This window comes from Lynx canadensis, chromosome A1 (genome assembly GCF_007474595.2).
Source record: "Lynx canadensis isolate LIC74 chromosome A1, mLynCan4.pri.v2, whole genome shotgun sequence".
NCBI classification, from domain to species: Eukaryota; Metazoa; Chordata; class Mammalia; order Carnivora; family Felidae; genus Lynx; species Lynx canadensis.
Window position 1 is genome coordinate 123011320 of NC_044303.2, and position 13013 is coordinate 123024332.

At 43.1% G+C, this 13013-nt stretch overlaps 1 protein-coding gene across 2 annotated transcripts in view; it reads right to left on the reverse strand.

Moving 5' to 3' along the window:
- The window catches only part of JAKMIP2 (janus kinase and microtubule interacting protein 2), a 69111-nt gene extending 57250 nt beyond the window's left edge, over window positions 1–11861 (reverse strand). For both annotated transcript variants that reach the window (XM_030320929.1, XM_030320905.1), the window contains exon 1: window positions 11591–11861. In XM_030320929.1, the coding sequence (XP_030176789.1) occupies window positions 11591–11719 (129 nt within the window). In that variant the 5' untranslated portion in view covers window positions 11720–11861. The remainder of the gene's footprint in view (window positions 1–11590) is intronic.
- Between the last annotated feature and the right edge of the window lie 1152 nt (window positions 11862–13013).

Consider the following 13013-nt stretch of genomic DNA (forward strand, 5'->3'; position numbering starts at 1 on the left):
TCTGGAACTTTCTGCATGGTCCACAGATGTCCCTTTGTGCCCTTCTCTACCTCCACTCTTCTCCCTCTCCTGCTCCCCCAACAACCAACCTGCCAAGCAGTTTAATAACTATTCCTTCCAGCCTTTAGACCTTTCAGGTACTTTGGTTGAACAAAATCTTCTGTGTTTTGTTACATTTGTAACGATAACATAGGTCTTCTTGTAGATTAGCCATGGCACTACCTTAATCTGGTGTGTGAGTCTGGCTCTGATTCAGTAGATCAGGGTGGGGGCCTGACATTTGTAGCTTGAAAAAGCCTCTTAGCAAATGTTCCTTATTTTTGTCCTCCCCCTGAACCCCACATCTCTGCTGCCTATCTCTGTCTCTCTGCCTCTGCCGTGTACCCAAAGAATCTCTCTCCTCTCTCTCTCTCTCTCACACACACACACACACACACACACACACACACACACACACACACACACACACACAAATAAACTAGAAAAAGGGAAGAATTAGGCAACCCCTGGAGTAATATCTGGTTGAGTGGAATTGGGTCTCTGCCATTTGTAAAATTGGAAGTTTTCGTGAAATAATTGTGAAGAGTCTCTCCAGCTGAAAAATGTTAAGATTCAAACTCCTCATTCAGACTACTGTAATTATAATACAAGCGTGTGAGATTTTACTTACCTTAACAGTTTACCTACCTTTGGCTAGAGCAGGATTTTCTAAGTCCACCTGGCAATTTATGAATATTTTATTTTAAAGGCACAGCAGTTATTCCCACATTGGTTATTCTAAAAGAACTCAGGGCACAAGGAGACTTGGCAAAATAAACAGCCAGGCATCCTTAAATGGCTGTCTTTTGATCTTGCTTCCAACTCAGGCCAAGGTCCCTTCCTGGATGCGTTTTTATTAAATATGCTCTAGAGCTGTGCTATCCAGTCTGGGGACTACTAGCCACACCAAGTGCTTGAAATGCCCCAGGTCAGAATTGAGACTTGCTCTAAGTGAAAATACACACCAAATTTTGAAGTCTTAGTGTAAGACAAAGAATGTAGAAGTCTTAGTAATCGTTTTTATATAGATTAGATGTTGAAATAGTATTTTGGATAAATTGGGTTACATAAAGTATCTTATTAAAACGAGGGGGCGCCTGGGTGGCTCAGTCGGTTAAGTGACCGACTTGTGATTTTGGCTCAGGTCACGATCTTGAGGTTCGTGAGATGGAGCCCGGTGTCTGGCTCTGCACTGGCAGCACAAAACCTGCTTGGGATTCTCTCTCTCTCTGCCCCTCCCATGCATGTGTGCACACGTGCTCTATGTCTCTGTCTCAAAATAAATATTAAAAAAAAACAATGATTCCTTTTATGTTTTATAATTGTGGTTACAAGAAATTTAAAAATTATATACATGGCTTGCATTTGTGGATCCCATTATATTTCTCCTGGACAGCTTTGGTCTAGGGTTCTTGGTGTGTTGAATGAATGAACCTGGCTTTCCCCACGCTGCTGGTGACACTTCTCTTAGTAAAGCCCAAGTCTAACGTGATCTATGTACTTGCTCAAAAATCACCCAGGGCTCCTTTATGTTGTAGAATGGAACCCCTACACCTCAGCTTTGCCCTTCAGGCTCTCAGAATATTTGGCTGGGGTGCCTGGGTGGCTCAGTCAGTTGAGCAGCTGACTTCTGCTCAGGTCATGATCTCATGGCTCATGAGTTCCAGCCCCACATCGGGCTTTTTGCTGACAGCTCAGTGTCTGGAGCCTGCTCGGATTCTGTCTCCCTCTCTCTGCCCCTCCCCCACTCGCGCTCCGACTCTCTCTCTCAAAAGATGAATAAACATTAAAAAAAAGTGAAAAAAAAGATTCGGCTGGACTTCCAGCTCCCATTTCTGCTTCCTGCTGTACCTCTCCTCACCTGTCCCATAATACAGGCATGATTAAGGGGGATTATGCTCTTTCCTGCACATGCCCTGAATCTCTGTACCCATGTGCCTATGGTTTTCTCTTCCTGACCTGCCCTTCCCTCAGCTCTCTTGGGGATCCTTTCATCACTCGTGGCCAGCTAGATGTCACCTTCTCCAGTCATACCACCCCGACTGCCCAGGACAAACTTCATTTCTCCTGCTTATGTCTTTTCAGTGCACTTGGCTAATACCCCCTTACTGCTCCTTTCTGCATTTTTCTTTATACTATGGGTATCGTTTTTTGCATGCTTATCTGTCTTCACCACCTCTTCTCCTGCTCCTACTCCAGACTGCAAACTGCTCGAAAGCTGCCAACAAGCCTTGTTCATCTTTGTCTACCCAGTGGTTGCCAGCACAACACATAATAAAGAGCCTGAGAGTGTGTGTGCAATTAAAGAATGTATGCCAGTATGTTTCCCTGGCTAGCCCTCTAACCAGAGGCAAGAATAATACATCCTGTCATATGGTTTAGAGAACACAGACTTGTAGGGTTTCTTGGAGCAACCGCTCATCCATCACTTCCCTGCATAAAACAATCAAAGAAACAAATAAACAAAAGACCATCACATATAAGAATGCCTGTCTTCTGCTTGATAATTCTCTCAGTGCTTCAATAAGGACAACCTAAACCTTACTCCCCATTTTTCTAGAATAAACTCAAGTGACTAGACTATGGGTAGATAAACCACAGCCCATGAGACAAATAATTTCTTGCCTCTATTTTTGTGAATAAAGTTTAACTGGAATACAGTCATGCTCTTGCTACAATGGAGTTCAGCGGTCTCAGAGAGACTGGTCTGCAAAGCCAAAAATCTGTACTATTTTGCCCTCTACAGAAAAAGCTTCCTGATTTCTCTTCTAATAATGCAGTTTTTGTGAAAAAAGAGGGCTTATTTTTCATTGATTTAGAAACTCTGATAATTTACCCTGCACTTGCAGTTAACTTTACTTCAAGTGATAAGAAATTAGTTACCTTCAATTTCAGCAGGTTGTACTTACGTTAGGCCTTTGGAACATCTTGACTATAAAGGCTGGCAGGTAGCAACTTACTTAACGGAAATTTTAGCAGTTCTTTTGAGAACAATAAATAACTAGTAAAAAGGGACAAAGGATAAGTAATTCTGGGTTTGCATTTTTATTTAACAATCTGCTATATCTAAGGAAGTTGCTTTATCCCTCTGAGGATCTTTGGTTATGCTTACAACTTACCCATAACAGGATTATTTTGTGGGTTAAATTAGATAATGCTTGGGAAAGTACCTTGAACTGTAAAGTACTATGAAAAGGAGGGTAATATTACTGACTATAAGAGGAGATATCCAGGACCTAAAATTATTTATGTCAAACTCTCTGCAGGGGTCTTAGATTATTTTACATTGTGATTCTGTCATTTCCCTCAAATTATAAACACTGATCCTTTGTGTGTAGATTGGAGATGAATAAAAAAGAAAAAAAATGAAAATATAGGTATACAGAAAATATATTCCAACCTGAAGAAAAAAACAAATACAAACACTGGCCTTCTTGTCCATCACTTAAAGGAATCCATAGAACTCAAAGAAAATTCAAAGGCATTGATTGATTACATTTGACATTTTTCATGTCTGCTTATTTGGTTGCCATAGAAACTGGCATTTTTACAGAATTTCTAGGTATGACTTGTTTTTCTAAGCTTGGGAGAAGTGTTTGACTATGAAGGAGACACAAAGGATGTGACTGACATTTGGGAGGGAAAAAAAAGCCAATTAAAATTTTTGTAGTAAAATAATTTTCTGAAAATTATTTGCAGCTCAGATTGTACTGGTAAGAAAATGGACTTTACCATCTTAATGTAAATGGTACCCAAAAAGAGAAAAGACTACTCCTAACAATGAAAAATATAAAGATAATACTTGAAGTGGAAAAAAAAAATACTTGGAAGAAGAAAGAATCCATTTTGATAAGTGGAAATATTTCAGACAAAAATTTCCACTGTATCACATGATAGCATTTATTGGAGGTTTACTGTGAGTTTGGCACCTTCCCAAAGGCTTTACACACACCACCATGTTTACCCTCAGCAGCTCTGTGATGTAGGTAACATCTGTGTCACCTGAACGTCAGATGAGAAGCGTGAGGACTGGTCTCTGTACAAACAGAGTGTGAAGAAGACTGTGGAGAGACCAGTGTGGGCCAGGAGGCGGGTCTGGGTCAGGTCCTGGACCTGCCTGCTCACTTTGAAACCTCCAGCAAGCTCTTTACCAACCCCAGCCTCAGTTTTCTCATAAGTAAACTGGGATTGGGGGCCTCATTCTCATATGGTTGTGAGGGCTGAATTAGATAATGTTTCAAAAGTCCTTTGCAAAGGCTGGAACACCTGGGAGATTAATAATTATCAATAGTTAAATAGTACAGTGTTAATTTTGACAGATATTGTACATATTAATACTATTATATCATGCAATGCTATATTAATACCATAATATCATGCGATGCTATATTAATACCAACAACATAACTATAAAAACCCATATTATCAGGCTAAGACTAACATTACTATTATATTAAGACTGTAATAACTATTTTCCTAACAGATACAGATGTTCAAAGGTAAAACTGGGCCTCCTAGGGATGTCTTGAGTTCCCTAGTATTAGCAGCATCTACTCTTAACTTGGAAGAAACTCAGATTATGTGTGTGCAGGAGTGGGGGGTGGGGTGAGACAGGACAAGGGGCTGAGCAGTGAGCAGGGCTCTGAAAGATACAGAGGTCTTATGGAAGAGAACAAATCCCTAGGAAAATGTAATCTTACTGAGAAGAGCTGACACTGTGACAGAAGCAAGAACATTTATGACTATCCCACAATGGTCTCGCATTGTATCTTCCGTTCTAGTCTGGCCTTTGAAAAATGCCAGTGTAAATTCTGCCAAGATAAAGATGGTGATGTTTGAGCTTTGACGTGACCTTAGAAATCTAGGTTTAAAAATTGGATGGCCTTGTCCAAGATAAGGAAGTTGAGAGGTTATCAAGGCAAGACAAGCTAATGTTAAGCCTTGGTGTGGATTATCTGCCCTGAATGTTCCAGGAGATCAAAACTCACAGTAAGCAGGCAGGGGGTCTCCCAGGCACTAAGTACCACTCAGTCAGGAGATGAGAAGGAGGGAAAAGCTCCCACTATCACAAGGTTGCTTATAAGGGCAATTTTATACGACTGGGAAGGTACAAAGGCTTCTATTGTTGCATTTCTTACTTTTAGACATTTAACACTTCCTGAAAACAAAACAAAAAGTGCATAAGGCAAGAAATACTGCCTCCCAAATTGGGGCCTTGAACGTGGAGGCTCCCTAGCAGTCACCTGAGGACAAGGGTTGGCTGATTTTCTGGGAGTCCTGGAGGCAACAAGATATTCAGTATTACCCAGGTCATCCGGGAATTCCCATTTTGGCTCCTTCCTCCACTTGCTGTGTCATTGGGAGCACATCAGTTAAATGAGTTAAGAACTCATTTTCTTTTTCAGAGAAATTGGAATAGTAATTACACCTTGCCCTCCTCCCAGGCTCGCTGGGAGGTCTGAAAGTGTTCTGCAGTCTGAGGGCTGTTCCAGTTGTGCAAACTCCTGTCTGGAGCTGACTCCTCCAGACCCTGCAACCCAGGCCTGCTGCTTTGCTGCCTCCAGCGTAGAGCCCTGTTCTCTGCTACCTGGGCCTCCAAGCCCTCGGTCACTGTGCCCTCGGGGTTCACTGGAGCTGTAGGCTGCCTCTGAGGAAAAGTAGGAAGCCCTAGGGAATTGGTGAGTGGATTTCACATCTCACAGCAATCCCCCGTGAGCTCACACCCTGGGCAGTGGATCATGGCCTCACGCTGTCCACAGGAGAGACAAACAGAAGAAAACACCGAAGCCTAATGGCTCAGAGGGCTGGTCCAAAAAAGAGACAGACCTGGATGGAAATCCTTTCTCTGCTCAAGCCTGGGGCTTTCTACCTAAATAAATAAATTTATGCCAGGGGGTTGTTGGGAAAGTTTCTAAAAGGCAACATGAGAATGTTCTCAACAAGTAGCAGTGAGCACCTCCTTCATGCCAGGCAGTACTCAAATCACTGAAGGCATCTTCCCTAGGGGGTACCTTAAGCACACATGGTCTCTTACCCATGAGAAGCTTACATTATACTGAGAGTGAGGGAGTCAGCAGGCGATACATAAGCAGAACATGATACCTTCAGACAGTACAGAGTTCTATGACACAGGTACAGCAGGGTGATGTGACAGAGTAAATGGATGTAGGGGAAGAGGCATCACCTAGACCAGGGGGCCAGGGGACGTCTGACCCCTGAGGATCCTGAGAGCTATCTCCATGCAGGAAGAGCTGGAGCACACAGTTGCCTTCCCTGACGTATCCCTACCATTCTGGAAGGACTGTAGCGACTCTATGCTGTCCACAATCCGCTCATTTTATAGACATGAGTGTGCAGGCTCAGAAATGACAAGGATATACAGCACAGAGGCCTCACTTTCTGTTCCCTCCTACCCACCACAGGGGCCTCCCCGGTTCCATCTTCTCAGTCATTATGCTTGGAGTTCAGTCAAAACGACCGACTTACCTGAATTGTTATTCCTATCAGTGCTTGGCAACTCTTGTAGACAAATTTCTACTAACTAGATGTTGATTGTGTCCAGTATTTTTGTTTCATTTCCCCGCAGTGGAAACACAGACATCTATGGGGGAAGGGTTCATCTACTCCCACCCCCAACACTTTCTTTCTTCACTTGTAATTTGCATAATAGTGTAGAACAAACTTGTGCCATTCTTTCTTTCTTTGCTGAAGGTTTCCATTTTTTTCCGGACCTTTAAATTTTTTTAAGCTTATTTATTTATTTGGAGAGAGGGCCAGACAGAATCTCCGCACTGTCATCGCAGAGCCCAATGCAGGACTCGAAATCACGAACCATGAGATCGTGACTTGAGCAAAAACCAAGAGTCAGACACTTAACCAACTGAGCCACCCAGGTGCCCCAGATCTTCCCTTTTTTTATATATTAAATATAATTTATTGTAAAATTGGTTTCCATACAACACCTAGTGCTCATCCTAACAGGTGCCCTCCTCAATGCCCATCACCCACTTTCCCCTCTCCCCCAACCCCCATCAACCCTTCAGTTTGTTCTCAGTATTTAAGACCATGGGGGAGGGGAAGGGAGAAAAAAAGTTACCTTCTTATTTTTTAAGAGCATAGGTTCTGTAAGACATGGAAATAACCTAAGTCCATCAATGGATGAATGGATAAAGAAAGTGTGTGTATACACACATTATATAAAGTACATATACACAATAAAATATCATTAAGCCACTAAAAAGAAGGCAATCTTGCCATTAGCAAGAACACAGTTGGACCCTGAGAGTATTATGCTAAGTGAAATAAGTCAGAGACAGAAAAACAAACACTATGTGATCTCACTTGGTTGAGGAATCTAAAAACCTTGAACCCACAGATACAGAGAACAGATTGGTGGGTGTCAGAGGCCGGGGGTTACAGGTGGGAGAAATGGGTAAAGGCGGTTAAAAGGGAAAAACTCCTAATTATAAGATGAATAAGATCTGGGAATATAAGGTACAGCATGGTGGGTATAATTAACAAGACTGTACTGCATATTTGAAACTTTTGAAGACAGAAGGGCACCTGGGTGACTCAGTTGGTTAAATGTCCAACTCTTGATTTCAGCTGAAGTCATGATCTCATGGTTTGTGGGATGGAGCCCCACGTCAGGATCTTAGCGGACAGCATGGAGCCTGCTTGGGATTCTCTCTCTCTCCCCCCCTCCTCTTTTGTGCCTGAAGACTCTCTTTCTCTCTCTCTCTCAAAATAAATAAATAAACTTTTAAAAAAGATATAGAACATTGAAAAACAAGAAAGTTGTGAAGAGAGGAGATCTTAAAAGTTCTCATCACAAGAAAAAATATTTTGTAACTATGTGAGGTGATGGATGTTGAGTAAACTTCTTGTTGTAATCATTCTTTAATATATACATATGTCAAATCATTATGTCATACACCTAAAATGAATACAATGTGACATATCAGTTATAGCTCAATAAAGCTGGGGAAAATGTATCAGAAAAGAAAATAAGAGAATAGACTTTGGAGGAGACGCAAAGGGAGTGGAAGAACCAGTTCTGCCACCTACTAACATGTGACTCCGGGTAAATTATGTTACTTCACTGAGCCTCAGTTTCCTCATTTGTAATATGGAGATAACAACAATGGCCACCTACACTTGAATCATAATACTGAACATGCTTGACACAAACTCACTATTCAAGACCAACATACCCACAAACATCCATATGAAGTAGACACTGCTATTCTCCCATTTGACAGAGGAGGAAAAGGAAACAGACGGATTTTAAAACCTCCTCAGGGTCACCCAGGTGCTAAGTGAGAGAGGTGCAGTGATGTCAGGATGAAATGTGCTTATTACAGTGTGTGACAGATAGTACACGTTCACATTCAATAATGTGTAGCTATTTATATAATCAGTTTAAAACATTCATGACTCTGCAGTGTGTTCTGTAAATGTCAGTGGGAAGATGTGTCTTTCTGGAAAAATGAGTAATGCTCCATCGTTCCAAAGGTTTCCCCTCTTTACATTGCCCATTTCTCAGTAGCTGAATTGTGACTTTATCATGATAGCCTAGGAGCCAAACTGAGAGGATGAGTTCCATCTTGGCATTGTCTATATTCTCTCTCTTAAAGCCTGGGCCTTTGGAAACACAATCATATTTATTTTAATAAAACTGCTTTATGACTTGCTTGCCCTCTAAATTCCCTTTGCTCTTTGGGGAAGGCTGCTGACAGGCAGTGGGGCTTTGTTTTAGTCCCTGTGCTGGGACTGTAATTAACTGCCACAGAGAGGGAGACTGGGGGCAGCCAGCAGAGAGAAGGATAAGGGCAGTGCTTTTCTATATGAGCTGACTTCCAGGCTCTTGTCAGAGGAAGGGGAGGTTACATTTGATCTGCTGGCTTAGATACCAGTGCCAGGCCCTGAATAAACAGGTAGCCCTGTCCACGCTCAAGACTTCCCCCTTTTAAAAGACTTGAATGTGTGCAAAATTGGCAGTGGTAGGGTCTGCAGGACCTCTGCCTTTTGAAACCTCAGGAGTCTGCTCTCCGTAAATCAGCGTCAGTTTATGGCTACCGGTCTTCAGATGGACAGGCTTCTCCCATGAATGGAGTTTGTCATCCTGTCATTACTACAATTAAAGGAGTCGGCCTCCCTTGAAACGTTATGCTGCCCCAGGGAAAGTTAAAACTGGTGAAATGTTCATAGACTGTCAGACCTGGAAGGAATCTTAGAGTGGTATGTTTGCCAACAAGAAGGCAGAGAGCCACCTCCACGGGGACTGCCTGGACGGTCTGCTAGAGGTACAAGTCCAGGCCCTCACCACGCCTGCTTTATCAGAATCTTTGCGCTGTGGGCCCAGAGATCTCAATTTTTAATGAGTTCCCCCAGGTTATTCTAATGCACAGTGATGCTTGAGAGACAAAGATATGCAGAAACACATTCAGTCATCTGAATTACGGGTCAAGGTATTGAGACACTTAAATCTGTCCCCGAGGAGAGATAAACACAAGGCCCTGGTCTACTGACTCTCAAATGAATGTTTCTGTTTTGTTTTATTCTCTTTGTTTTTATGATATCACGTCCCTTTTGCTTCATGGAAAAAAGCTTCCTTCACAAATTTTACAATGGGGTCTGGTTATCCAAGGTTAAGCCTTAGCAGAGACAGGAGGCAAGGGACTTTGGCAGATCCAAGCTTTATTATTGCTGAAACCAGGAGAATAGATATTTGGGAAAATAAATAATTTTAAAAATTGTTTAAGTTTATTTATTTTGAGAGAGAGAGCAAGAGCAGGAGAGGGGCAGACAGGGAGGGAGAGAGAATCCCAAGCAGGCTCCACACTGTGGACACAGAGCCCGATGTAAGGCTCAAACCCATGACCTGGTGGAAGTCAAGAGTTGGATGCTTAACTGACTGAGCCACCCAGGTGGCCCAATAATTAATTTTTTTTAATGTTTATTCATTATTTTTGAGACAGGGACAGAGTGTGAGCAGGGGAGGGGCAAGAGAGAGGGACACACAGAATCCGAAGCAGGCTCCAGGCTCTGAGCTGTCAACACAGAGCCAACCACAGGGCTCGAACTCACAAACCGTGAGATCATGACCTGAGCTGAAGGTAGATGCTCAACCAACTGAGCCACCCAGGCGCCCCAATAATTAAAATTTAATAGTAATGTCAAGGAAGAAGATATAGATAAAAAAGAATAAGGATATTGATTTTTGATCTATAGCTAGATCAGGAACATCTATTCGTGTTACTATAGAAAGAGTTATCTACATAGGGCAACTTTATGCTGGCAGTTGCCTGGTTTGGAGGGAGCAAAATGTCTACTGTATGTCGGATATTTGAAAATACTTCCCTGACTGTGACCCTATTTGATATCTGCACCACTCTGGAGAGATAAGTGTTAGCATATCCAGCTAAGAGATGAGATTCAGAGGAGTGAAGAGACTTTCCTAAATTGAGTTAGCAACTGACTCAGGTACAGAGGTATTAGAAAGAATATTACTATGAATAATTTTTTAGGAGTATACCAGGTGCCTGGCATCTCTCTGAGCGTGTGATACGAATTTTCTCATCCAATCATCATAACTGCTTTACATACTTGCCTAACTGGAACCTCATCAGAGCTCTTGAGATAGTAGGATGTTGCTGACGAAGCTAAGGTATAAGGAATGAATCACCCTTCATTCGTTCCTCTGCTCAGTCGACAAACCCAGGCTAAGCTTTTCAGTTCTAGACATTTATTTAGGTTCTGGGGATAGAGGTCAGGTAGGACTCTGCTTTCTTGGAGATTACACTGGACAGCAGAAATAAGCACTAAACAAGTAAATAGATAAATACAGAAATCACTATTAAACGAATCAAAATAGGCTATGGAAGTAACTGGGCATGAGAAGTGTACTATCTTAGAGACTGTGACATATGGTAGGTACCAGAGCTGACATAGGAAAGAGGTACACAGCTGCCTGGGGGCAAAGGGGCAAAGGCCCTAAATGTGATCAGTGGATATTTTGATCCAGCAAAGAGGATATAACAGAGTCATCCGGGGTAAAGTACTGTGAGATTGCTCATCGAGGGGCGGAAGAGATATCCTGTAGTGGTAGGGAAAACCCTTTGGCTTTGAGAAAGGTAAGAAGCCGCTGAAGGGTTTGAGAAGAGGAGTGACCTGATACGATCTATTTTAGAAAGGCTGTCCTGTGCCATACCGGGAAGAACCCATAGAGGGCAGAGCGGAGCTCGGCCAGGACAGTACAACTAAGAAGTGGTGGGAGGGAGTGGGGGTGGAGGTCGTCTCAATGATTATACCTGGTTTCCTGAACCAGGCTTCCTGAGGAGGCAGAGATCAGTCTCATGAGCATGTTATTTTCACCTTCTGTGAATCCTGTGCTCGAGTCCTGCCACACACACACACAAGAGAATCTCCATAAATACAGGGGTCGTTGCTCTTCTCAGAAAATGGCAGAGAGGAGCCACTGGGGTGGGCCAGCAGGCAGAGCTGGGCCAGAGCCGCTCTCCAGGCTGTGGCCCCAAGGGGCCTCACTCACCTTGGACTTCTCCTGATGCAGCTCTATCTGGATGTCGGTGAGCTTGGTTCTGAGGTCTTCATTGGCAGCTTGAAGGGCGACGATGAGCGCTTCGGGCTTCTCGCCCTTATTTCGCCCTTTCTTGGACATTGTTCCTTTCTAAAGGGAGTCTGCTGCTTTTTAATTCCTTTCAAACAGGTGCTGCCATGTTACTGCTTCTTCTCCTGGGGGCGATGTTTCAGCATCTACTGCGTGGTGCTCCTTGGTAAGGTCTCCTCAGCCGCTGCCCTGGAAGCCCTGATTAGAGGCAGAGACAGCGGTTACTGCTGTGGCAGAGACCTGGGAGAAGTGCCAGGCGGTGTCTCTCAGCCTGAGCAACATGTAGGAGCCTCCTCCTGAGGGATCCTGTCCCCAGATCCTCCCATCCACCTTGCACATGAATTTAGAGCGATCTTTCCAAAGATCTGGTCTGGTCATGTCGATGCCCTGCTCAAAATCCTCCAAAGACCTATGACTATTTGAGTGTATCTTTCATATCTTGGAGTGCGCTTTATGTCTTTCAGCTCAGGTTCTCTTTCACTCTCTCTCTGCCTCTACCCTGCTAGCACTCACTCATGCCACACACACACTCCCTCTCCCTCAAATAAAATGTAAAAAAATTAAAAAAAAATAAATAAGCACTAGTTCTTTCAGAAGTATAGACAAGGACTTCTCCCTCCAGTGGGGTGAGTAAGGAGTTTCCTTGAAGAAGGTGGCACTGGCCTGGAATTTGAGGAGTAGGATGTTAATGGATTTGGAAACAGGTGAAGCATCCTGAGCGAAAGAAATGGCAGGTGCTGATATACAACAAAAACAAACAAACAAACAACCACAGTAACTATTTTGTGGGGAAAAAATGGGGGCCTGATCCATTAGGCAGAGTATGGCTGATGGGCACTAATACTGGACAGGGTGCCTGGAAATGACAGATTGCAGGAGATCTGGCACATCAACCTTAAAATTTTGGAATCTTACATTTTTAGTAAGCAATGGAAGCCATTGAAGTTCGTGGCAGGTGGATACCCTAACAGGGAAATGCTTTGGTGTAGTCATTCTGACGGCAAAGTGGGGAGAAAATGCAGGTAGGGAGACTAGATAGAAGGCTACCGAACTTTCCAAGGTGAAGGATGATGAAGTCCTAAACAGACCAGAAGCAAGAAGAGAGTGAAAAAGAGGGATGTGTCTTAATCTACAAATTCTTCAATTCTTCGCAGGAACGGGATCAGAAAAATATGGGTATGAAACTGTTAAAATCAATGGGAAAAACATGGCAAGATACTAGAGAAAGTTTGTCGCAAAACCTTTTTGAAAATTGGGTATTGTGTACACGGAGGTGCTTCAGTCCACAACTATGGGGAATTCCTACTGGTCATCCATATGTTCTGGCAGCTGCTGCTCTCTCAAG